Consider the following 26,716-nt stretch of genomic DNA (forward strand, 5'->3'; position numbering starts at 1 on the left):
AGCCACGAGCCACAACACCTGGAATTGCCAGAACCTGGGAGATCCTGCCATCAAAATCTCTCCTGTTGTTCTGAAGTGAGATGAAAATGTATAATTCTGAAAAAATGCAATGTTTTTTTTTTTCCACATCAGATAACATTTCAGTTCCATTTTCTGGCTGCATCCTCATTTTTCCCAACTGTTGCCTACAACAGTATTACAAAATTCCAAAACAGCCACTGTTTGATAAGGTCCTCACTAGCCCATAATGATATTGCAGAAAGCTGATTTTACATGATGGGAAACTCAGTTGGGAAAAGCTCATTATTTAAGTACCTGATGCCCAGGATTATGACAGATGCTTTACAAGACAAAGATGGTTCAGACATCCAGGTATTCTGGACAAAAACAACACAGTTGAGATGCAAAACCACAAAACCAAAATGAAACAACAAAAAAAACCACCAAACTGAGCTGAATGAGCCTCAGTGACATCCTCATGAGCATGTTGGGGGTAAAAGGAGGTAATAACTCTGAGATGAGCCCATAACACAACATATTTAATTGAAATAAAACCATAGTACACCTCAACATATTCATATATGCTATATATTATGTCATACATATCATATATTACAACTTATTGAAGATGGGCAGTTTTCTAGACAAAGCACAGCCAAATCCACATGGTTCCCATCCAAGATGGATTAAACTGGGAAACAAACCCAAATTTTAATAAAGTAACTGAAGATGACAATGAACTTATACTAAAATCAATAAATATGTACAGCTATGTATATACACACATGAAATGCAATACAAGCCTAAAAGGGCCAATTTTCCTTTGCAATGAGGTGAATTTCCAGGGATGGGGCAGTGAGGAGTGGCCTTCAAGTCACCAGGAACCCCCTCAGTTTATGGCAGGACGCTGTAAAGGAGCTTGTTCAGGTGACAATGAGACCTCTGCTCACTGCAAAGCAAATACACACAATTTTGTGTCTCTAATTTAAAATGAAAGCCCAGGTGTACCAGGCAGTGGTCTCCTCATGGAGCATTTCTGCACACCTTCAGGAGGTTGCTCTGGAAGCCCAAAAATATCATGGAGGGAAGTATGTGAACTCCTACAGTTCCTTTTAATTTTGTTTCAAATTAAAATTTGTTTCATATTAAATACTCTTAGATCCTTCAACGCAGAGGAAGGAGAAGAGAAAGAAAAATGTTGATTCAAATCTGCCCTGCCAGGTTCAGCTGAGGACAAGAATTCAAAGGCTTGAAGTTACCTGGAATTTCAAAGAAAATTACCCAAACGTGGGGATTTCTGTCTTCCTGGGGAGCTCCCTGTGTGTGCTGTGCAGAGAGGTCACACCTCTCCTGGCAGAAGTGCCTCCAGAGCAGGGAGGTTTTGGGTCCCTCTCTGCTGCACCTTTTAGGAAGATACTTTCAAACCCCCTCTGACCCCCCAGCTCCCGGCTGGGGCAGCAAAGATCATCTTAAAGCACCTTTACAGCCTTGCTGCCACCAACCAACCTTGTCAGAAGACTCTCCCAGCTGTTTAAGGCTGGCACACTCATCTCCTGGTATCACCACTGGATTTGGAGCTTCCTCATTTTACTTTTTGAGGTGAACCCCTCTTACATAAATTTTTGAAAATCAGCAAGAATACATTTCTCCCTTTTAATGCAGCTGTGGTAAGTTTTCATCAGAAGAGCTGTGTCTAGGTGTGGGATAGCCCCTCTGATAAGACACAACACCTTATTTAATTGTCATTTACCTTTGGGCTTCACATGATGAATGTTCATAGCCAGGATCCATCAGTTCCCGAGGAGCAGAAGAGATCTTTTGCTGTTTCTGCTCTCTCTCCTTCGCCCCCTAATAAAACCTCCTTTGAGATTATCAAGTTTTTCCCAAACTATGACCTAAATTCTCCCTGCTGTTCAGTCTATCCCTGTCACCTAATGAGAAGATCTGATATCCCACCTTCCTTGCAGTTTTAGGCAGTTTCAGCAGTTTTCCCAGTCTGAACAGGCTCGTTTTTCCTAGAAATTCCTTAGAAATTGTCTCTCAGCCACTCCCTTGCATTGCTAATGCTCAGCTTGGCACTTTTTCCCTGGGAAAAACCCCGTGTTGGGCAACAAGACCAAGTTTCCATGCAAGCCATTTCAGATATTCCACCCTGTCCATGCTGTCCCTTCCAAAATGCACCTTATTTACATTATCTACATGTAGAGCAGCTGCCCAAGGAGGAGCCAGACCCTCGTGAGAAGGCAGAGCATCACTGGTGCCTGTATATCTCCACACTCAGCCCCTTCCTCAGGTCTCTCCCCTCTCCCCAGGTCCCGCCGGGCTGGGCTGGGGGGATGACACACACGGATTTCGACCGGTTCTCCTTCACTTCCCGGACCTTTTCCGTGTTCCCCACTGTGGGAAGAGAAAAAAACCACCAACTGGGATGAGAAACATTCATCTTTGTGGGTCAACAGGAATGAGGAAATCCCAGGAGCTACTAAGGTGGCCATGTGCTCACCAGGGATGAGCTGTTCCACCCCAAGGATCGCTTCTCAGTTATAAAACCAATGATCAGTGTTTCAACGGAAGAAAAACCCCAAAAAAAGACAATTTAACCCCTGGTTTATACTTTGAAATACATTACATATCTGGATCAATATCATCATTCTCTGTCAGTCCCCACCTGCAACTTTACAAAACAAGAATTCCCATCAGCGACCACCTTAGAAGAGTTTTGGAAGGTGCAGGAGCACCTGGAACATCACCTTGCCACATTAAGTGATTTAGGAGGAGGAGGGATGTACATGCAACCACCTTGGAAGGGTTACAGTCTCCTTCAGTCCTGTCACCAGGCTGTCTCAGGGGCCACAGTGCTCACATTTTCCCTGGGGTGATAAAAAGCCTACCCAGAAACATTATTTTTGATCACTTTGCTCTTCAGAAAGAACATCATTTAAATATTCATAGTAAGCTGTGGATTAAAACAGCTGGATGAGGCAACCTGATCTAGTGGGAGATGTCCCTGTTCATGGCAGAGGGGTTGGACTAGACAGCCTTGAAAGATCCCTTCCCACCCAAACTATTCCCACTGATCTCGGGTTGGGCTGAGAAGGGGCCCCAGCGCTGGGAAGGCTCTTCTTGCTCATTCCTGATGCTCATCTACAAAACCCCACTTTTGTCCACACATCCTCCCTGAACCTGTTGGGTCATCCCACATGGAGGAGGGGGCAGGGAGGGCAGGGAATCACCCCAGGCCCCCCCAACTTACCAGTGAAGGAGCGGCAGAGCTTGAGCTGGGGGGTGGGATCACCTTGTGCCGAGCAGGAATCATCCTTCTGGGACTGAGGGAGAGAAGGACTTTAGTGCATTTATGGAGACAGCTACAAGTCTGGGAGCCACACTCCTGCCTCATAAACAAGCATTTGCAACCTCCAAGGATTCCACTCCCATTTGTTTAACTTCTGCCATGAAAAAAAAAAAAAACAAAGCAAACCAAACCAAAGCAAACCAACCAACCAAACAAACAAAAAAAGAGAAGTATTGCTAGAAATAGACCGAATGGATGGCAGGAAACATTTACAGACACTGATTTGAATTGGTGGAAGAGGTCTGGGCTCTCCAGGAGTGGTTGGGAGGATGGGAAGGAGCAGCCCTGGAGCTGGGAGGATGGAGCAGGGAAAGCAAAGCTGTCCCCAGGATGTGGCTGTTTCTCACACCTTGGCTGTTCCCCACCTTGGCTGCAGGCCAAGGAGGCAGGTAACGAGCTGCACTAACGAGCTCCCTGTCCTTTCACTCCAGTGCTAATCTCCACCCTCCAGGACAAAACAAATAGAACTAAAAAAAAAATCCAAATCAGGTAGCACAATGCTGCCTGGATTGTTCGGTGCCGCCGTAAACTGGGAATAAGTCTCTCACGCAGCTGTGATTTGGCACCTCGGTCCAGCAGCCCAGACTGCCAAAATAACTCTGGACACCTCCCAGCCTGGTTTGCTGTTTTGTTTCGGTTCGTTCTCCTCCCTCCCCTAACGAGGACCGCTGCCCTCCAGCCCTTGTTCTCCCTTTTATGGACCATTTTAATAACAATGCCTTCCCGGCTCCCTGGAAAGCCATTCCCAGGGGCATTTAACATTCTCGGAGCCTGCTCCGTGAAAGGGCTCGGGCATAATTACCAAAGGCGGTGTGTCATTTACGCACAGGGCTCACGGGCAGCTCCACATCGGCTCCTTCTGGGGGAGCGCACCCGTGTTTTGGCAGAAGAAAAGAGGCCGAAGTTGCCCGGCTACAGGTGCAGGGATTTGCTGGTGCTCAGCGGGAAATAAAGGCTATCCCGGGTCTCGGCCCCCGCCCTGCCAGCCTAGGCTGTGCTGGAGCCCTGCCTAAAATAAGGCGAGCCCCAAAGGCGGCGGCGCTGGGAGCCGGCGGGATGCGCGGCTCCAGGAAGCGGCAGCCTTCGGCAGGAATTTTGTCCCGAGGCGGAGGAAGGCGAACTTTCTGCTGGAAATAGATAGTCTTGGAGTTAATCCTCTGGGCTACAGTTCAGCTCTGAAGTCACCCCGAACTCCTGCCAAGGTTTTTCTGCCTGGTGTAAATCATTTAACCTGCGCCGCTGGCTCCGGGGGGGATGAGGACTGTTCTTTTCTTGCTGCTTCTCTCTGCTTTTTCTCGGTTTGCTCTCCAACCTCTCCTTGGCAGGGGCTCCAAAGGCAGCCTAAGAACCCCCTCCCGCTACTGCCAAAGCCCAGGTAGACACCTAAAGTGCAGGAGACCCCTAAAGGCACCCAGGAGAGGTGATTCACAGTCACAGAATGCTTTGGGTTGGAAGGGACCCCTAAGATCATCCAGTTCCAATCCCAGTCCATCCTGGCTGAAGCCTGGTGTTCATCCTGGCCTGGGCACTGTTTTCTCCTGTGGAAGGAGATGGATTGTCCATGAGCCAAGAGGAATTTGGCTCCTCCCCAGCCCGGTGAAGCACAGACCTACAGAAGGAAGCTGTTCCACCCATCCCTTACTTTGTGGTGACTGAAACGGGGGGGGGGGGGGGGAGACCAACCAGCACCTGATAAATTATGAGATGAATCCAAGCTGCACCACCTTCATCTTTATCAGCAAAGCACTAACCAGCTTCATTAAGAAAGAAAAATATATATGTAAACACACAGCAAGCAGAAAAAACGGGGTTTCTACTGAACCGAAGGGATTCTTTAATTATTCCCTCAGCTCCCAGCACTTAACCGACTGGATGCATCACCAAAGCTTTTTCCAGCAGGCTGGCAACAGAACTGCAGGAGTTTCACCAGCCCCAGAGGGGTTTCAGTGGCCCTTTGCTGGAAGTTCCTTCCCCATCCCTGCATTTCCAGTTGGATGTGCAAACACAGTTGTAATGCTTCCACCTCGTGGTGAGATGTAGAATAGAAGCACGTGTGGAGTGACAGCAGCCAGTTTTTTCTTGCTGACTCAAAAGCTGGAAGGCCAAAGCCTTCCCCTTTGGGAACGTCTGACAATCAGAAAAATCTCAAACATTAACTACCTTCATTTTTCATTCATCTCTTTTTTTTTTTTAATCAGGAAAATGTCATTTTCTTGTCAACTTGGCATGAAACTAAATATAAGTAGCAGCTTTTTTGCCCAAAAATTTAAAGTATGGGGCTGCTTATAATGGGCTAAAATCTACTTTTTAGTACAGTGCTCCTTCTTTCTGCTGATAAATTCTCCAATCTGTCCTCCTACAGCAGGAAGTAGCAGTGTTCACCCACCCTCCTTAATATTATATAATATTATATATATATAATTAATACCATGTTAATATTCCAGGGCTCTGTTAGAACATTTTCTCATCACTTTGGGGCATTGCCTTATTTCTATTCACAGCAAAGCAAGGCAGATATTCCTAAAAATTACCAGATAAGCTGCTGATGTCACAAAATAGGCCTGGCTTATTTTGGGCACAGCTGGATGGTTCTTGCCTTAGAGTCACCCTTGCAGGTGTCACTGGGATCAGCTCCCAACATTTAGTATCTCTCTCTTCAAGGCCAGGTTGGACAGGGCTTGGAGCAACCTGGTCTAGTGGAAGGTGTCCCCATCCATGGCAAGGGATCAGAACTGGATGGTCCTTAAGGTCCCTTTCAATCAAACTGGCATTTTCCATGACCCACGGGGCATTTTCCACCCTCACAGGGCATCAAACACCATCCATGAGTCAGAGACAGTGAGTTCTAATGCCTTTGCAATTCCCCAAAAATATTCTCCTCCCTGAAAGCCCAGCTGTAAGAACACAAAGGAACAGGAGTAACAGCCCTCCCAAAGCTCCTAAATTTGCCACCTCATGCAGCAGCAAAGGGGAAAGCAGGAGCACAAGGGTTAACCATCAAATATCCTTAAAGCAGGAACGCCGTGCTGAAAATCAGCCGGAGTTTGATGTTGCTCTTTTGAAGTTTAATTATACCAAATGTTCTACAGGAACATGCCATGTTCCTGCCTATCTATTTTGAATTGTAAGTACCAATCAGCATGTAAATGATCAAATTAAAGCTTTTAAGTTGTTTGCAAGAGCTGGAGCACCTTTCTGTGAATGAAGGGCTGAGAAGCAGCAGCTTTTGGGGTGTTGCTGCTGTCCTGGGTGGGCTCCTCCATGACTGGCATTTCCACAAGGAAAATGGAGAGGAAGAAAGCCCATGACAGCCCCAAGTTCTTGTGCTGTCGTGGAAAAAATACTACCTAAAGAAAGGTTATCTATTTCTTTTTCAAAGGTCATTTTGTTCTCCTTAATGATGGAGCCTTGCTGCCCAGGTTAGAGATCACAGTTCACACTTGGACAGTGCTCCAGCCATCACAGCCTAAAATCTGGAGAAGTGGGTGAAATTTAGGGATGGCTCAGCAATTACTGCAAGCACCAAGCGTGACAGGGCTCAAGGACAGCCTTGGACAACACTCTCAGGTACATGGTGGGATTCTTGGGGCTGTCCTGTGAAGGGCCAGGAGCTGGACTTTGATGGTCCCTGTGGGTCCCTTCTAACTCAGAATATTCCATGATTCTACTGTGCTGCTGACCTGGAGGTTTGGGAACAGAATCTGGCAGGGGTTAAATGCTTTTCCTCTAGAACAGGAGTACAGAGGATGGGAGGAACTGAAAAGACCAAATCTGCTCCTCATGCACCATCCCTGGACTATTTTGTCTTTCCGTGAGGAAATTGGCCCAGCTTCTCTCACTGACTTCCAAAGAAGTCAGGAAAAGTCTTCAGCACAGACATTGTATTCACCTTGTTTCTCCTCTGATGCAGAACATGAACCAACTGTGCCAGCAGTAAACTGGAAAAAGTTTTGGTTCTCCCAGGAATCCAGGGAGCAAAACTTCTCTCTATTTTCTCTCCGGAACTGTAGCTGCTTTTAAAAACAAAAACCCCACCTCCAGAATAAATAAGAAAGCTCCCAAAAATGCTGCAGTCCTTTTGAAAGAGTTGGGGGGGTGGGGAACCACCAGTTTCAAATATTTACAGTCCACCTGGGCCCCTGACAATGGGGGAACCAAATTCCTGTCTTTGATCGAATCTCCCAGAAAACATGGGAAACACAGACCTTGGAATGTACAGAGTGAAGCCCAATTAATAACATTTGCTCAGTAAATAACCTTCCTAGCATGGAAGGCTGTGTCCACAAGGCAGTGGATGGGGCTGTGCTCAGGATGGCTCCTTGGTTTGGCATGAGCTGGGTTGGGTTCTTTTGCTTCAGTGTTTCCTACTCACTGGAATGTGATTTGGGATTAAGATACCCTTTACTTTTTAGTTTAAGGTACCAGGATTTGTCTTTTAAAGGAAATACCCTCAGCAATAGAGAGGCTGCAGCTACATCTGCCCAGGGAAAGCAGCCTGTGCATGATCCCTGCTTGCTCCTGCTCCCTCTTACCTCCTTCCTGGAGCTGCCCGCGTCGCTCCCGCTCACTTCCACGAGGAGGCTCTTGTGCCGGAGGATCAGGATCTCCTTGGCATGTTCCGAGGGCTCGGACTCGCCGGGCAGGGTGTGCCTGTTGTACGCCGGGCCCTGCAGAGGCACCAGAGAGGAGCTGGATGTGGGAGCGTCCCAGCCTTCACTGCCTTCACCCCTGTAACCATCCCACCTATTTATGGGGATAAACTGATCCGTGAGAGGTGGGGAGGGAGGGAAAGCCACAGAGGGGAGAAGGGGCTCCAAACTCTGCTTTTTTTAGGTGAGATCACCCAAGAAATCACTGAATGACAAGACTGAGATACAGCTCTGATAGTCCAGGTAACACATGGAACGAGTGCCACGACTCTGCTCAAGGCACCTTCAGCCCCAGCCCTACAACATCTTATATCAGCCCCACCTTCCTATGTAGATCATGCAAACAACAGGTACCATAAACCCCAAAGTGAAACCTCCCACTAACATCCGTGGGAGTTGGGATAACTCTGTCACTACAAGGGGTGAGGCTGGATTTGGGCAGGAGTAAGTGCAAACAGGAGCTGTGCCTTCATCCTCATCCCCTTCACCATGTCTATAGGTTTCCTCCCAGCCTTATTTCCTTGCTTCCCTTGGCTCAGCAGAGGGACAGGAGGGGGTGGCTGATCCCCCTGTGCTGAGTGCCTGCACCAGCCCCATCCCCAAGGACTCCTCATTCCGTGTGTAATCCGTAAAACAAAGGCTTAGGTGGATTTTAGGGATAAGGCTCCATGTGAACAGCAATTACCATGCACAGCCCTGGTGCTGTGCAAAACCCCAGCCATGATCCCCGAGTGGCTCTGTAAACAGAGAGCAGGGTTTGTGCTCTTTCACCAGCTGTACCAGTTCCATGGCAAACCTGCCGGGCGGCTTTGAAACCTCTGCACATCAATTCTCACTCACAGCTCACCCACCGTGTCCCCTTCCATGGGAAAAAGTGCAGTGTGAGGATAACCCACCCCTGCTCTGCCCTGTCAGTAACCAGGAGCTGCTGCTGGATGTGCCTGAAGTTCCATGTGCTCCTCCTTTCTCCTTTCTGCTGCCGGGTACTGATGCCGAAAATACTCCGGCAAATTATAGGCTGACTGGGTGAACCTTTCAAAAGCTGTCATGTGCAAACAGAAATGTGCCACTGACTTGGAAACTGGATCTGGCTCCACACAGCCAACTATTCTCTGCTCACAAAGAGACATCATGGGTAATTATGGAAACATTCATAGCATCTGCTCAGGCTGCTCAGATAACTGAGGTAACTTGTGCTGTTGGACAGTTAAAATACAGATGGAGGGAAAAGTTATACCGTTCTCCTGATCCGGTACAGGTTCCTCGCCAAAATTTCCTGCATGTTATCCAGGACATCAGGATTCTGAGTGTCCTCCAGTTTTTGGTCTGTTCTGACAGTCCTGTCGTTGCTGCAGCAAAGAAAACCAGGACCCCTCATTTTAGAAGGGACACAACCAGTGCATCCCCAAATCCCAGCACCCCCAGCAGCCCTTCAGCCAGCATGACCAACAGCTCATCCTTGCAGAGGGGGAATTTAGTATTTGCATCAGAGCTGTGCTCCTTGGTGGACAGAAGAGCTGTGGCAGAGCAGAACCATCTGTGAGGGGTGAAGTGCCCATTCTGGCACTCAAACACTCATCCCTGCTGTCTCACTGGTGGTTCCTCCAGGACACCTCATGGTGCAAAACCCTCAAAAACTGAGCAAGAGCCTTTTCCTCAGAGCATTGTTTCCATATCGCTCAGGTGAGGCTCCACGTCATCGGTGTCAGCAGATGCCCATCCAGCCCTTCATTTGTAACACCCACCCACTGACCTTCAAGAGATTTAGGAGGTCTGAGAGGGTTTACTCACAGCAGGGAGGGGTGGGCAGGCCCATGGCCCAGCTGCCCAGCCTCTGCCAGCTCGATGGCGTGTTTCCTCTCCAGCTTCTCGTAGAGCAGCACGATGCTGGACTTGGGCTGGTCATACTCCCTGAGCAGGATCTTCTGCAAGTATTTGCTGTTGAAATATTCTAATCTGGTTGAGGACAAAGCAAGGTGGGCTTAGTCTGCTCCAGGACTCCCCAGCACCAAACCAGACCTGAGCAAGGCAGCAGGTTCACAGCCCACAGCTGTCCCATATTCCATTATATTACATTATATCCCATCACTTTCTATCCAGAAATTGATGGTCCAAGAGGTCTATTCCTAGTTATTTCTGCACTCCAGTACATGAGCCAAAATATTAAAACCTTCCCAAATACAATAAAAACTCCCCAAAATGCCAAACTTAGCATGAGCTCCACTGTAAGTCTTGCAAGCACATGCAGCAGCCCCAGATTTAAACACTTCCAGATTCCCTTTTGAGCCATTTTTCTTGCTTTCAGCTCAAATCATAGAATCATTTAGGTTGAAAAAGACCTCTAAAATCAGTATCCCTAAAGGAGCCAGGATGCTCCTCAGTAGCAGTGATTCCCATACCCTCTAGTGGCACTTCCAAGCATGGGCATTCCAAAAAAAAAAAAAATAAAATAAAATCAAATCTACCAGCTGCATCTGTGTCTGCACAGCCAAGGAATTAAATCTGGTAGATTGCTATTAGTATATTTGATGTTATTTGTGTTTGGGTTTTTTTTAAATCTCACTGTGGTTTTTTAAAATTTTAAAATGTACAAACTATGGGAATTTAATGAAAACTGAGCACTTGGCTACAGAAATCTGTAGAGATCCTCTGTAATTTCAGTCTACAACAAGCAGTGCTGCAAACTCATAGTTTTAGTGTTAATTTTTAATGTTTTAATGCTAATTGCCAAGCCTGGGTTGGGGAGCTCAGCTCCCACCTGGCCAGACAGGCAGGAGGGCACAGGCAGGGTTGGGCTGTGTGTCGTGGCCATTCCACTGCCAGCAGATTCCTGTGGATGAGAAGGGACAAACAACACAGGAGAGGAGGAAACTCTGGGAATAGAAACCAGCCTCCTTTTTTTTTTCTACGCATGTCCACAGTTGCCTTTTGGCACATCCTTACTTGTCTTTCCAGTAATACTGTCCCCAGTGTCCAGATATATCTTCAATGCCAGCCAGCAGATGATCCAAGAACTAAAGAGAAGAGAGGATTTGGCTGTACCCCGGGGATGAACCCAGCCAGCAAACAGCAAGAGCCACACACAACACAGGGGATGCTTCCAGCTCGGAATATGGAGCTGGGAAACAAGGAGAGGGGGTTTGGGGTAGCTCCCCATCCAGTCATCCACGTGGATTTGTTGGTTCTGGAGTACAATAAGTGGTTTGCTTTCAGATCTGGGCAAGCAGAGAATAAATGCTGGGGGACATGAACCTGCATCTGATTGTGCTGGATGGCTGAGGGCTCACATGTCCTGCCCACTGGGCCTTAAGAAGCAGGAAATGCTCCTATTGGGGTTTTTGAGGACAATCTGACTCAGGGAATCAGGATATCACTGCAGATAACTCATAAATGACGTTTTGTCTTGAATACTTAATACCCCAGACACTTCCCACTAATCACTGGCCATATTGTGCCTCATACAGAGGTTTTTATTATTGTTTAAAATATTAAAATTATATTTAAAATCCCAGACAGGTTGATTTTTTTTCACCTAGAAGTTAAATCTTTGTAGTTTCCCAAATTGTTTTCCCTCCTACTGGCATCTCTGAATGGGGAGAGGGCTCTGCTCTGCTGCCCCTTCCCACTCAGGTGTCAATGACCCTGGAGCTTCCTCCAGCTCTAATTGTTTTTTTTTAATTATTTTTTTCTTGGGTCAGAGACAGAAAATTTCAGAGTGGCTCCCTCAGCCCTGCAGCCTGGTGGGGGTTTAGTGTGCTCACATTGGCAGCTGCATGTTCTGAGGACTTCCAAAACCACTGGAGTGCCCCATCCCTGGAAGTGTCCAAGGCCAGGCTGGACAGGGCTTGGAGCAACCTGGGATAGTGGAAGGTGTCCCTGCCCATGGAAGGGGGTGGGATGAGATGAGCTTTAAGGTCCCTTCCCATCTGCCCCATTCTACAATTCTGAGAAATTAAACCCACACACGCTGATCATGATTCCTGTGAGGAACAGTGTCCCGACCATCCAGATGGAGAAATAAATTTGAGAAGGAAAGCTATCCTGGCTTCTGCATCCCTGATTTCCAACTATCTGCATTATTACCTTCTCAACTTAATTGGTACACAGTCATTTTCAGCTCCCATCTCCTAATAAACACATTCCCAGAGATGATTTACTATTCACACAGCAACAAAAGAAGAAACTCTTCTCTGTTCACGGTAGGAAAAGACTCTTCAGCCCCTCGAGCTGTTCTGTTCACCTCAGACAAAGCCCTGCAGAACAACCTCATTGTGAGGGTGCCAAACAGGTTTTGTAAATGTCCTCAGCCCTAACGGCTTTATTTCTAAAGAAGACAATGACAATAATATTCCTGAAGGAGCCAAACCCACAGAAATGTGACTGGGATTGAACAATTGGATTCAGAAATATCCTAACTGTGCATGGGATGCAGATGCAAACGCAAAGCATCAGCTGGATGGGTGGAATCCCTTGACCTCCTGGAGCTGAGCCTCCCTCTGAAGTCCTCTATGACTAGAAATACCAATGTTTGGATGGTGAGAACAAAGTGACTGAAATCCTGAAATCCCACCTTTGGGTTATGGATTTAGAATCATGGAATGGTTTGGGTTGAATGGGACATTAAAGATCACTTCATTCCACTCCATGACATGGGCAGGGACACCTTCCCCTAGACCAGGTTGCTCCAAACCCCATCCAACCTGGCTTCAAACCACTTCAGAGGTTTCCTCCACCCCAACCTCATCCTCCCTTTTCTGATTTTTTTGCAAAAATATCCAAACCATTGGTGGTGATGGGACTGGAGAACACATGGAAGATCCCAACCCTGAAAGCTACCAAGTCTCATTTTCTTTCTATCTCTCTTTCCAGAGAAGCAGAAAAATTGGAGTTAAGTCGAAGTTTAAAGTTTTGGGTAAGGGATCATCTTTTCCTATCATGTTTGTGCATTACCTGATGGAACATCAGCCTGATTGGTGGCTGCTCTTCCAAAACAAACAGCCCATGGTTAGGAAGCTGCACAGGACTTCCAACCTGCAAAGGGACTGACCTGAGGAGGATTTGGGTCAAACTGCAGATCTGTAGGGTCCCTGGAGACACCCCCATTTTAGAAGGCCCATCCTATCAGCAAAGATATCAGAAAGCTCTGGCCTCGTGTTGATCCTTACCCGGATGTGGATCTGCTCTCCCACTGTGGGAGCACTCTCCCTTTTCCTCTTGACAGCCAACAGGTCAACGAGAGGACGGATGGTCATTCCCTGCAAAACAACCACAAACACAGAAATCAGCCTTTTTTCCCATCAAATGTTCCTGGTGGGACAAAACCACCACCAGCACGGGGATGAGCCGTGTTCTGCTGTCTGAGCCAGCACCTCTCATCTGCCCTGCCTTAGTGGCAAGATATGACCTGTAAAGCTTCAACAAGACTAGAACCTGCTCTCCCAACTGCAAACCAAACCCAGGGTTTGCTTGTGGGAGCAGCCTGTCAGCGGGAGCTCACGTGGAGAATTCGGGATGGGGGAGGCACAGAGGGAACGCTCCACTCGCCCCCTCTGGCAGCTCAGAGCCCACAGAAAGCCAACCAATAATTCCAAGGTCAAGCCTGTGGTCTGACGTTGCTCGTGGCCTCCCAAATGGAGAGGGGCTTGGAATGATCAAAGTTCAAATGCCTGAAATGATGATAATCCCTGAGATTTCTCAGCGTGGAGCCTCTGCCAGCGACTGTCTGCTCACTTCTGGAGCTTTATGTGTCACAGCCCATTACTCCAACGATCTCTGATGGCCAGCCAGTGGCTAAGTTTGCTAATCAAAGCATCCACCTGGTGGGAAGGGTCAAGGGAAAAGTTTTAATGTCCTTTAAGCCCCGTGAGAGAACTTCTAAAACACTGCCGTGGTGTGTTTCTTAGTCTGGCTTCAGTAGTAAATGACTTTTCTAGGACATGTTTACAGCAAAAATGATGGAGTAGTTGATGTTTATGACTTCTGAATGTCACAAATGCTGGCACAGAGGAGAGTTGAACACATTTTTAATTGCAGAAACAATTAATGTGTCATTTTAATAGCTAATAGCAATAAAAAATGCATTGCTATTCAGGGTCAACAACACAGAACTCACAAATTCAGAAATAACAGATATTACAAAAATTAGGTGGAGACTATGCTGCTTATCCTCTTGGATAATCAGCTGCAGTTGTTTGCATTCATAAAGCAGCATTTGGTACTATTGTGGGAATCCCATGTCATCTCCCAGCACACCTGGAGGTCCCTGGTGATGCTCCTCTGCTCACCAGGGACAGCTCAACCAAGGGCATCACCTGAGGCTCTGTCATGGCCCACACAACGTTTTCCACCTCCAGCCATCCAAAGGGGCAATGTGGGCAGCAAACAAACCCACCCACCTCTTCACAACTCTTATATTTGCTAAGAATTCCATGGAAGAGGTCACAGGTCACTGAGTTGGGAGAGTGAACCTCAAACGGAGAGCACAGCATTTCGTTTCAAACCACAGCAAGAGGCAGAACAATGAGGGCTTTTTGTGACATTCCAGCCAAGCCCACAGCTCCTTGGAGGGCTTCCTGGTCTGCATGGCTCATCTCCAGCCTGCTTGGAAGCGCTGAGGATTAGACAATTGCTCAGTCAACCTTCTCAAAATTATTAACCAGGCTTTTTGTGGGAAGAGCCTTGTGCAACTGGGTTAGAGAGGCCAAGAGAGAGGAGTTTCCTGGGTTGTGCAGTGCTGTGATAGACCCATGGATGGACAAGCCCAGCTATTTTACAGGATTGTCCTTCCTCTGTAGCAGCACGGTCAGCATTGCCGAGGGAATCGTAGAAGGAAGTGGGTTTGTGCTCTGACAAGATGCTTTGCTGGCCCAAACCAGCCTAGAAGGGCCCAAATCATCTCTCCCTTAGTTCCTGTCCTATTTTAACACAGACACCACCCACCAAATCTGTGTTGAGATCACTGTGAATGTAAAGAAAACTCACTGCACAAAACAACAAGAACATCCACTATGCACAGAAGTTGTTTCATACCCAGTGTTTCTCTTGTCCTTTCCACCCCCAGTGATGTGCACCCTGAAAAACACTGGGATATTGAAGATTTTCACTCCTCAGTCCATCGATGTGTCTGGCAGCAGTGCCACAGACTTTAACCCAGGCTTCTGAAGGTTCATCTGAATTCCTGCCCCTATTACATTTCCCCACCTTTCCTGTGCTGAGCTGCAGCAATATCTTTCCTCCTCAGCTTTTGAGCAACTTTCCTGGTTTTTTCCTCCCCTGTTCTGGTGGTGGCCTAAGCTCCCCTTGGCACTGCAGGTACCTGGAGCCTGGCAAAGCCTGGCTTTACAGACACCACATCCCCTCTGAATGGCTGAAGGTCAAGGGGTCGCCCCATCCACATGTACCCAGGGGGGACCCTGTTTAACTCTCACCCTTTTGCAAGGAGGTGACATCACCAGTTGAGCTCTGAGCTTACACAAAAGCCCTTTCCCCAGTCCTGGGAAGGATTTCCTGAAGCCTCAGCAGAAAGGAGCTGCTGCCTTAGAACAACCTTTGTGTGAGGCTCAAGAGCGTCTCTGCGTGAGCGGACGTGCCTGGTGACCGGGGCTTTTCAATTCCTGACCCACATTTGCATCTTAAAACTTGTCAGCCTCTATCTAAGGCTGCTCCTCCCAGCCCTGGCCCCTGCTCTCTCCTCTCAGGCTGAGGCTGTGCCCAGTCCCACTGCCCTGCGGGTCCCAGTTCCAAACCCATCAGCACGTCCCCCTCCTCGACCACCTTTTCAGCTCAGGATGAGCTCAGGTGGATGTGGGGAAGCAGAGAGTCAATCCCAACCCTCCACATTGCCCCAGGGCCCAGCACATCCACTGAGGGCTTCAGTGAGCCCAAGTGGAAGGAATTTGCTCTCAGGGTGATGCTGAGCCACAGAATCACTCATTAGTTGTCACCACAAGCCACCATCTCCCAAAGCCCCAGAAACCCCTCTGTTCCCTCCATCCCAGGGCAGGAGAAGGGCAGACCCGGGTCAGCAGCTCCACATGGACCTCATGTCCTTGACCAGGAGCCCCCAGGGAGTTTTTCTGCACAGCAACTTTCCCAGACCCCCATTATCTCACTTGCTTCAGCCCTATGGAGACCCACACTTAATTTTTGGGATAAACATCAGCCTTGCTCACTTCAGGATGACAGGACCCCAATTTTTCCACCACATCCTCCTTTAAATGTGGTGGAAACCGTTTTCCCCCCTTTGCCAGGTGTATTTCAGAGAAGCCCTTGGAGACTCTGTTGGGCAGAGAAGAGACATCCAAGATCCTCATCCCACAAAGGCTGCAGGAATGGTTTTACCACTAGATGTCACAGCAATGCCGAGGCTGCTGCCGCTCCTCCCGAGCCCTGGAGCACCAGAATTCCTTACGGACTCAGCCCTGGAGCCCCAGAACTCCTTACAACCCCAGCCTGAGGGAGAGGAACCTTCTCCACGGTCCACCTGGAGGGGTCCCAAGTCGGAATTCATTCAAAATGTCAGTTTTACCTGCACAAACACAGTGAAGAGGATGACGACGGTGGTTGCTGCAATGAAGAGCTTCTTTCTGTGAAATTCAGGGAGCAAGAAAACCAAAGAGAAGCAAATGGCCCCCCGGAGCCCCCCGTAGGCGATGATGAACTGGTCCTTACTGGTGATGGTGTTCACGTGGAATCTGTTCACAAAGAAAGTCAGCACCAGGACCCCTGGAAGGCAGGAGAGAAGACTGAGGCACAGCAAACAAACAGAACAACTGGATAAAACTCATCTTCTATTTCACAGTAAAATATCCTGGGATGGTTAAACACCAACCAGGAGGAACTGCCCAGGGCCCCAGGGGGTGTGTTACCAACATGCCACTGGAGAATTTTAATTCCAGCCTGGTCCAACAGGTTGAAATTTGATTTGTCCAGATAAAAATTAATCCCCAACATATTTCTGGTTTAGGGGATTACAAATATTGACTGGTCACAGTCCTGAAATATTGATTTATTCTAATTAGTGTCAGCAAGTGACTGAATTGCTTGGGTTATAAATGCTCTCGAGGAAAACCATCAGCAACAATTTAGCTGCAAGTTACCCTCCTCCTTCCAAAAGTTTCCAAGCAGTAGCTTGGATAAGTAGCTACATTCCACCTGTGTTAATGTTATTTCTTCCCCTCAAAGATTTATACAGGATGAATTTAGGGCTGTGTGAGGTGACACAGCAATTGCTGTGATTTAAAGCCATTTGCAAATACACAAACAGATGCAGAAAGGTACAAAAAGTCAGGCCTTAAATCAGGCAGCCGTGATTTCCATACCAATGGATGCGATAAACACCTTATTTCCCAAAGATTAATGGCCATTTTGAGAAGTGATGGCACAGCCTGACACTGAATTTTGTCAGGAATTAGCTGTATCAACAGCACTGTTGCTTTTCTAGAGGAGGTTTGTAAGAGAAACAAAAATAGTGCACTTGTACATATCAAACATCTTCCCACACACCTACAGCTAAAAGTATCTGAACTTTGAGTGCACATCAGACCAGTTTGAAGAAAACAAAAGCTGGGGATGTTTGGGAACAACTCAATTAACTGAACCTTGGAACACCTCCCCCATGTCCAGAGCTCCACAGAGCTGGTGTCCAGAGCAGTTCTTCAGTATCAAGGTTCTTTGAAACTTAAAAAACAACCAAATAAATAAAATAAAGCATTTCTTGCATCACATCTGCACCTACTGCAGAGCTCAGGCAGTGCTGATGATTTAAAGGAACAAAATTTACTTGAGCTGATATCCTGGCCTTTGTCTTCATTTAATCTTTCCTCATAAATTATTATTAGCATGCCCTAAACTAATTCAAGGCCAGTTTGCTGCAAGAGATGACATACAATTAATCACTCTGAGCAGAGTGGATTTTCTTCTGGAGATACACCTTGGGAAGGAGCAGGCAGAAATCTCCCCAGGGCTTGGGTAATACTGGTGCTGTATTTTCCTTTTTAGATGATCTTTCTCGTATCAAAGTAACTCCCTAAACTTCAGCAGAATGATTTCTCAAATACTTAGGAGCACTGGGAGGGTCCTGTGAAGGACTGAGGTACCATCTGCACGCTAATCCCAGCCCTGCCCACCCAAAAGTCCCCAGTTCCTGCAAGTACAATTCCAGTGGCACCTCCCATTTTTGGATCAGTGCCTCCAGCACCTCCAGAATCACAGAATTCTAGAACTGCTAAGGCTGGAAAAGCCCTCAAAGATCATCAGGTCCAACCACTCCCCCAGCACTGCCAAGGCCACCACTAACCCATGTCCCCAAGTGCCACATCCACACGTATTTTGAGCACTTCCAGGGATGATAATTCCACACTTCCCTGGGCAGCCTGTTCCAATGCCTGACCAGCTCTCAATGAAGAAATTTTTCCTAAATATCCAAACATTAATTAATTATTAATTCATCCAGAGCTGCTGGATGGCTCTGAGAAGGTCAAGGTCCAATCTCCACCACCATCCCCAAGGCAGGAGTTTCCCAGCCCAGCTTGGAGCAGCTCCTGCCCAGTTCTCACCCTCCCAGCTCCCCAACAGCTCCCCAGGAAAGTGCTGCAGGACAGGGACCATTCAGACCATGTCCAGCCATGGTTTGTGTGTTCTTATTTAATTCCCAGTGGGATTTTGACCAGCAGGAGGGTTTTCTCTCCTGGCTGCAGCCTGAACCTTCCCTGATAATGTTCCACATAATTTGAGCTGTACTCAGAAGGGCTTAGAGAGAAATTTTGGGGTGCTTTTGTAGCATTATTATGTTCCTTATGTCTTGCAATGAAGAATTTTTGAGCTAAAAAAGTCAAAGTCATTCAGAACTCCTTTTATCTGAGCAAATAATTCAGGAGAAAACCACTCAATTGTAATAAAACACTTGAATGTACAAATAACTAATGAGCACATTTCCAAGGATGGTGCAGTTATTAAAACAAACCTTGGCACGGATTAACAGCTAATAAACCCCATTCTGCCCTGTCTTGCTAATCATGGCACATCCTATTTATACAATTTCCTGAAGTGTCTGTCAAATTCGAGTTCACTGTTTGACTCAGTGGTTTGTAAACAAAATCCTGTTGAATGTCTTTTAGCTCTCAAATTCTCTGCCAAAAGTGGGTGCTGTTATATTCACAAATACAGTTAATATATAAAAATATCCATAAATGAGGAGACAGGCACTGTGCACTCATTAGGTGACAGCACACTGTGACAGGAAGGGAGGTTCAGCCTCTCCAAACACCAAATCAGCTCAAAATACAACTGGGGATGACAGAAACACGGAATATCCATTTTTCTGGTGATTTACAATGCATGAAAATGGGATCCCAGGGAATTCTGGGACCAGGATTTGTGTTTTCATTATAATTGGGGCTAAAGAAACCCTTGAGAGAGTCATCAGGAGACTATTTTCATGCCTTTCTCTCTTCTTGTTATCACCAAGTCTTGGTGGCTTTATTGCTCTGAGGTTGGTCAAACACTCCAGCAGGTTTCCAAGGGAGGCTCTGGAGTCTCCATCCATGGAGATATTCAAAATCCATCTGGACACAGTCCCTGCCACAGGCAGGGGTTGTTGGACCAGATGATCTCCAGAGGTCCCTGCCAACCTCAGCAGTTCCCCAATTCTGCCATTCTGAGCTCTGACCTGAAGCTCTTGAGTAGGAGCAGAAGCATCCTCACATTTTACGTCCCAGATCTCATCTCTCCAGCAGTGACCTGGGTAGATGCTGTTCTGTAAAGCAGATCAGCATCTCCAGGGACAGCTGCTGGAAGGTTCCTGCAGTTTCTCATGGAAAGATGCTGCTGTACATGAGCTTGTTATTAATTAAATCCCTTCAATCTCTGCCTTGCAGAATACGACACGTATCTCTGATCCCAAAGTACCTGCAATTTCCCTCCTGTTGTGAGGATAACAAGGGACCAAGAGGCACTGAAATGGAAGAGGAGATCACGGCAATGGAAGAGGGATCAAAGACAGAGATATTGATAAAATGTCACGAGCACTTCTATTTAACACCAGTGAGTGCCCAGAGCAGGAAACTGCAGTACAGTGAAAGACCTGGAATTGAGTAGGATGGATGAGGGAAGCATTGGCTGAGATGTCCCAGTTCAGGCCTTGCATTCCCATCTGGGATAGTCACACATGCACAGCAAACAGGAAAGGATGACGGAGGGGCAGGAGCATTCTCTAATGAAACCACATTTTTCGCTCCCATAAACAATAATACACATTAAAAAATAAAATGCGTAATTAGCCCTACCTAGAGCTCTCCAAACGAGGCAGAAAATGACAGTGAAGCAGATGTAGGGCCAGTTCCACTCATGGTTTTCTCCAATGGTGGAAACCCCGAGGAAGATGAAGATGAGGGTGTCACTGACGCTGCTCCACATCTTCATGAAGTATTTCACTGTGGTGTGGGACTTCAGGGAGATGTTGGCCTCCACATAACGCTTCATGCCCATGGCACAGGCAATGATGCTGAGAAAGTTAAAATAAACAATAACTTTTTCTCCTTAAGCACTGAAAATGGACTCGTTGTCATTTATAAAAAAATACGTTTCATCAAGTCCTGGATGTTTGCAGACATCTCACTTCCTACATGAAGGACATCAAGAGGACAACCAGGACGATAAAATTCAGACAGGTTGCCCAAACTGCCTGAATCTGGTTTTGAACAGCCAAAAACCTCATCACCTTCTGCCTTTGGTCAGAGCACACACCAAACACCCACAAGTAACAACACCCAACCCTTCCCATCACCACGCACTGGTCTCAGTTCTTTCACTTTGCCAAACTCTGCCCTTGCAATTGCCTCTTAATTTTTCATGGATAATTGGTTCTTCAAGTTCCAGGGGACATGTGGTTAGTCTGATTCATCAGCTTTCCAAATCAATACATTTTCAGATCAGCAATCCTAGAAGGTCAAAACAATCGAGCGCTCGAAGCATCGAAGCTCCATTTTATTATATTTTAACCTGGACTAAAATATTTCATTCTGAATGTTGTAGCAGCAATAACAAAATGGCTCTAAATTTCCAAGATCTGATTTCCATGGCTATTCTGTAAGGCATCCACATTTTTATTGCATTTAAAATTGTAAAGTTGTGATGGCTCTTGCTGTGGAAAGAGATCCTGAGCATGAGACAAGGATTCAAATCCCTTTTTCACCAAATGTTGTTTGAATTCACATCTTTCACCTCCTAAGGGAATGTACAAATACTTAAAGATATTCCAAAACTGGTCTGTTTTGATTTATCCTGTTTAGACTGACCCTCTTTGCCAGAAAGAGCAGCAGGGATTGAACCACAGTCTAAAAAATCCAATAAATTCTTCAGTTTCTGTATCTGCTTCAATAAATAGTGAGCAAAACAGTTCCAGCCAGAAGCTAAGAAATTCAACAAGTATTTATGGGCAAGTGACTTCCAGAGCTGTGGTTTGGGAATGCCTACTGGAGAATGGTATGGGGTCACAGCAGGGACACAGAGAGGGAATAAACCTGATCTGTCAGGGCCTCAAAGATGGACATTGCCACCAGGGCAAGGGGAAAAAAGGGAAAAAGAAAGGAAAAAAACCAAAATCAAAATAAAACCCATTTGCAGAGCTGTTTCCCAGACTGGGTTGCATTCACAGTTTTCATATTTTTTGGGCTATGCAGAATTGATTTTTTTGGCAATCAAATTATTTTCCAGTGAAACAAAGTGCCAAAAGCTGATTTTTATAATCCAGTATTCCCTGGGCACAACGGGACAAATTGTTTGAACTCCAGATATGTAAGAGAGGCATTTCTAATTTGGCAATTAGAAGGGCACAGGGCAGGAATCAGCTGCCTTTGCCATTGTTTGGCTTTAGAAAAAAATGCATTATTCAAAAGAACAGCAAATGGGTTCCATAATGGGTACAGCAGATTGTGATTGATGGAAGGAGACACCATTAGGATTGAATGTTTTCTGCTCCACGATGATTATGCAGCATATTTATTTCACTGTTCTGTCTTGCACTCCTATAAATAGGCTTTTCCTACCTATTCCCAGAGCTAGAATTGTTTGCAGGAACACTCGAATATTGCTCCTATTAACCAGCTGAGGAAACAAAATCTGCAAGACACGGGAATGGTTTATATCCAAAGCAACATCATTAGTTTTAAAATAGATCTCTCAGATCCTCCTGTGCCGAGCTCAGAACCCACTTCATTTTATTATTTTCTTTTCATCTTCATTATTCTCAGCTGCACAGTTGTTTACACTGCAGCTACTGATGCAGGCTCAGAGTCTTTGGGGGAATATTAGGTGGTCGTGATCCTCAGCACCAGCTGACTCAGTTTTGGTGGGAGAACCAAACACAACAGATTTCAGCCCACAGAAACCAGGAGGGCTGGATCACTCTGGTTTTCATCTCTCTCTGCTTCCCAAGGTGAGATTTTGGTGAACATTGGAGTCATTATATCTAATTTTTATCTCAGCACCTGCCCTACCAGGGAAATGCATGACAAGATAAGCACAAAGTTAGTTTCTTAAAACTGAAGGATCTGGCCCCAAATCCTTCATTTTATGGAAAGATCTACCCAGTAAAAAGAAAAATAAATTAACTGAGTGATCTCTGACAACTTTGACTGAAATTGGTCAGGTTTCCAACGTTACTGGAGACCAGGAGGTGCTAGATGAGACCCTCAGGAGCCCAGACAGATCCATGAGCTGTGTCTGAGCTTCTGGTGCCAAGTCAGAATTTTCCATTAGAGCCCTCTGCTCCCAAAGAGCAGGAATATTTCAGGCTTCAGCTCCATAGGGAATGCACAGCTCCCATCCCATCCCTCTCTGCTCTGTGCCTGCAGGGGCTGTGCACCCTCTGGGAGCACCACCCAGGGTGGGCTGAAGGCAGGACGTGCAGATGGGGAGGGGGATGTGAGAGCAGACGTGCTGTAAACCACAACCAAACCTTTCCAAGGATCTGACTAAACCCTTGTAACCCTTCCCATGTTGGTTTTGACTGGGCCACATGGAAAATAACTAAAGAAGCCAAGAAAGCCTCTTCTGGCTCTGCCAAACCTACTCAAACTCTCACTGCTTGAACCTCCAGGCTTTCCAGACAAAAACCATGGAGCTCAAACAAACATTCCTCAATAACCTGCATAAATCCACCAGCAGGATTGTTGGTGACTTGCAATTTGACGTGTAATTTGGGAAATGGAGCTGCACTTGGAGAGGGCTCCGCCACGGGCTTTGATGGCCAGCACACACAGATTTCCAACTCAGCAGAGCTGAAAACTTTGTCTGATATTTTTTTCACCCAGGGAAAGGACATTTTCAGACAGGACAGATGTTTTTTTCCCGGACAGGAACTCACGCCACAATCCCTGAGAGGTGGAACATCTCGGCGGTGAGGTAGGACAGGTAGCTGTAGAGGAAGACGAAGAGCGGCTCGATGACGCGGATGTCCTTGGTGAAGCGCGTGGTGAAGGCGGCCGTGAACCCAAAACTCAGCCCCACCAGCACCCCTCCCAGCCCAACCACAAAGAATTTCCCAACTCCTGCAAAAACATCCACGCTTTTGATGGTTGGCATCTCACAGAAAGATCGGAAGAGCTTGTAGAGCACCTTTGGGGGGGGAAAATGAAAGAGAGAAATGGGTGTTAGTGAGACATTCACCAGATGTGGCCACACGTGGTCATGACACCAAACACACTGCTGGGATTTCTGACAGTGCGGGGTCACCATCCTTCCCTGAGGTCTGGGTCCTACCAGGAGCCTGCTGTGGCACTCCTGGGCGTTCCTGTCCCCAGACATACAAAGAGCTCTTCATCTGAAAGCTTCTGTGTTCACCTGAAAGCTGCTCAGGGCCTCAGGACAGAGAATTGGACCGGGAGCCCTCTGCTAGAAGAGGCTGTTGATGCCTTTTGCCTCAGCAAATCAAAAAATCTTTAAGGTTGGAAAAGATTTTCAAGATCACCAAGTCCAACCATCAACCAGCACCACCACCATGTTCACCACTAAACTATTTAATCAAGTGCCACATCCACACATTTTTGGAACGCTTTCAGGGATGGTGACTGCAGCACTGCCCAGAACAGCCTGTTCCTATGCTCGACCACTCTTTCCATGAAGAAATTTTCCCTGATATCCAATCTAAACCTCTCCTGGCACAGCTCGAGGCTGTTTCCTCTTGTCCTGGCCCTTGTTCCCTGGGAGCAGAGCCCGACCTCCCTCCTGTCAGGGAGTTGCAGAGAGACAGAAGGTCCCCCCGAGTCTCCTTTTCTCCCGGCTGAGATCTCACACCCCACCCCTCCTTTAAACATTAAAGGACCGCTAAACCCCCCAAACCAGGCTGGTCCTCACCACCGTCACGGCGTCGTTGAGGAGGGACTCCCCAAAGACCAGGATGTGCAGCTTCTCGTTGACGTGGATCTCCTCGAACACGGCCAGCACGGCCACGGGGTCCACGGCGGCGATGAGGCTCCCGAAGAGCAGGTTGTGGAGCAGCGACACGTCCTGCAGCCGGAAGGCCCTCACCTGGCAGATGCCGTAGAGGGAGAAGCCGATCCCAAACACGTTCCATATGGTGCCCACCACGGCGTAGAGCAGGATGGTGCCGATGTTCTCGAAGAAGGGGCGGCTGGGCATGAAGTAACCGGCGTCCAGCACGATGGGGGGCAGCAGGTAGAGGAAGAAGATGTCGCTGTCCATCACCGGGGGGGACCTGTCGTTCAGGCCGTAGATGATCCCCCCCATGATGAGCCCTACGAAGATCAACAAGCAGCTCTCGGGAACCACGGAAGGCAGCTTGTTGTAGAGATGGAACCCTGGGAGGGGATGGAGAGAGAAAAATTTGGGTTGTCTCACCTCGTTGGGTCAGGAAATTCCCCGTTCTCCCACCATCAGCAAATTACTGCTTGGAGCAGCAGAAATAAGTGCACCCAGTGAAGGTGAAGTCGCTCAGAAATAGATATAAAAAACAAAATATATGGGTCTATGGAGAATATATAATATATATATTACATATATATAAATATATATATGTGTATATATATAAATATATAAATATATAATGTATATATAAATATACAAATATACACATATATACAAATATATAAATATATACATATATATACAAATATATAAATATATACACATATATACAAATATATAAATATATACATATATACACATATGTATGTAATATAACTATATGAATATATAAAAATAGATAAAAATATATATAATAGATAATATTATACATTTTATATTATATATTGTAATATTAGTAATATTATTTCTATGCATCATTTTATTGCTATTATTGCATTAGAGTAATATTATAATATATAATTCATGTAATTATATTATTGTATAATTAATTACAGTAAATATAAGTACAGCAATGTACACAGCAGTATACATAACATATATTAAATTTTTTTTGTAAATATAAAATATTATATAATGGATTATATATTTTATAAAATACTATCGATAGAATTATATAATATATAACATATAATATATAAAATTATATAGAGTGTTATAGATAGAATTATACATACAAAACACAATATTAATACTTCCCATTAATGGGCTGGGCACATTATCTCAGGCTCCAAGATTGGAGAGGATCTGAAGCCAAGGCCACCCCTTCCCACCCCATCCCATCCCTGCTTCCCCTGTCCAGCCCTCACCTATCTTGGCCAGCGATGCCAACATGATCCAGAGGGTGATCTCGAAGGGCACCTGGACGTGCTGATAATCCAGGGAGAAGAACGTGTGCTCCGAGGACTCATTCCCCGGCGCCTCCTCAGCTGCCCAGCTGATGTTCTCCAGGGTCACGTCCTCCAGCAGCGGCTCCTGCAGGGCTCCCACCCCGGGGGCCTGGAGAAGACAGGAGAGCAAGGACCCAGCCAGGACAGCGGCTGCTCCCTGCTCCTCCATCTCCCTGGGAGCCTCTGGCTGCTCCCAGTTGGTGGCTGCGGCGGGTGAGCAGTTGGGAATGCTGCTGGACACACACGCATCGTGTGGGTGGCTGCGAAGGGAGGAGCAAACACTCCACCTCCCAGACTCCCCTCCCTGGTCCATCAGCTTCCAGCTGGGAGATCCCACTGGAGATTCGCCCCCTTTGGAACGACATGGCCAAACAGAGGCTCCTCCTGCGGATGCTTCCTTGAAGGAAAGCCTTGTGAGCCCTCAGACCAACGGCACAAGGGGCATGTTAGTCCTAACTCTGGGCATTTTTGGCTCCCAGTCTCTCAAAAACCCTTCTTGGAGGGGGACAAAATTAATCTTCGCTGTCAGAGCAGCCAGACCTGACAGAATGGGTCCCATAAAAAAGCCCCATCCAGGAACAGCTCCATCTCACCGTGGGCTTCCCTGGATTTCTGCAGAGGAAACACGGCAGCAACATTTCCAATAATCAGTTTTCATCAGTAAATCATGCAATCCACCCAGTTTGTTGTGCTAAACACAGAGTTGCAGGGATGGAGGTCACCCACGCAGGTGGAAGTCACCTGTGTGAGACAAATAAGATTCAATGATTGCTTAAAGTTTCTCCCTATAAGAAGGATTTACAAGAAAAGTTGTCTTCATGTCTCTTCACCACTTGAAAATGGCATCAAAAACTGAGCTGCTTAGAATAGTTGGAGAGATGGAAAAATAAAATTATTTGCAACAGCGTTTAACAGATTTTAATAACACAGAGGAAAAAAACCCC

General features: G+C 46.7%; 1 protein-coding gene across 1 annotated transcript; it reads right to left on the minus strand.

Annotated features, from left to right (window-relative positions):
- Positions 1-423: 423 nt before the first annotated feature.
- Positions 424-26,507, minus strand: LOC135421557 (sodium/hydrogen exchanger 2-like). The gene is made up of 12 exons (XM_064670158.1): positions 25,692-26,507; positions 24,355-24,818; positions 23,366-23,616; positions 20,286-20,503; positions 16,529-16,725; positions 13,167-13,256; positions 10,945-11,015; positions 9,796-9,957; positions 9,239-9,341; positions 7,885-8,019; positions 3,254-3,320; positions 424-2,397 (listed from the first exon to the last, which is right to left on the minus strand). The coding sequence occupies exons 1-12, from the start codon at positions 26,083-26,085 to the stop codon at positions 2,252-2,254; spliced, it is 2,298 nt and encodes a 765-aa protein (XP_064526228.1). The 5' UTR covers positions 26,086-26,507; the 3' UTR covers positions 424-2,251.
- Between the last annotated feature and the right edge of the window lie 209 nt (positions 26,508-26,716).

Source organism: Pseudopipra pipra, chromosome 13, assembly GCF_036250125.1.
Source record: "Pseudopipra pipra isolate bDixPip1 chromosome 13, bDixPip1.hap1, whole genome shotgun sequence".
In the NCBI taxonomy this organism is placed as follows: Eukaryota; Metazoa; Chordata; class Aves; order Passeriformes; family Pipridae; genus Pseudopipra; species Pseudopipra pipra.

Bases quoted from the DNA above. Each gene is read 5' to 3' on its own strand.
- LOC135421557 (XM_064670158.1), bottom strand. From the start codon at position 26,085: ATGGACCAGGGAGGGGAGTCTGGGAGGTGGAGTGTTTGCTCCTCCCTT. The intron at 8,020-9,238 runs GTATAACTTTTC...GTGCCTCTGCAG, and splicing joins TGTACCGGATCAGGAGAACG to GGCCCGGCGTACAACAGGCA. The intron at 3,321-7,884 runs GTAAGAGGGAGC...CCTCAGTCCCAG, and splicing joins CGGGCAGCTCCAGGAAGGAG to AAGGATGATTCCTGCTCGGC.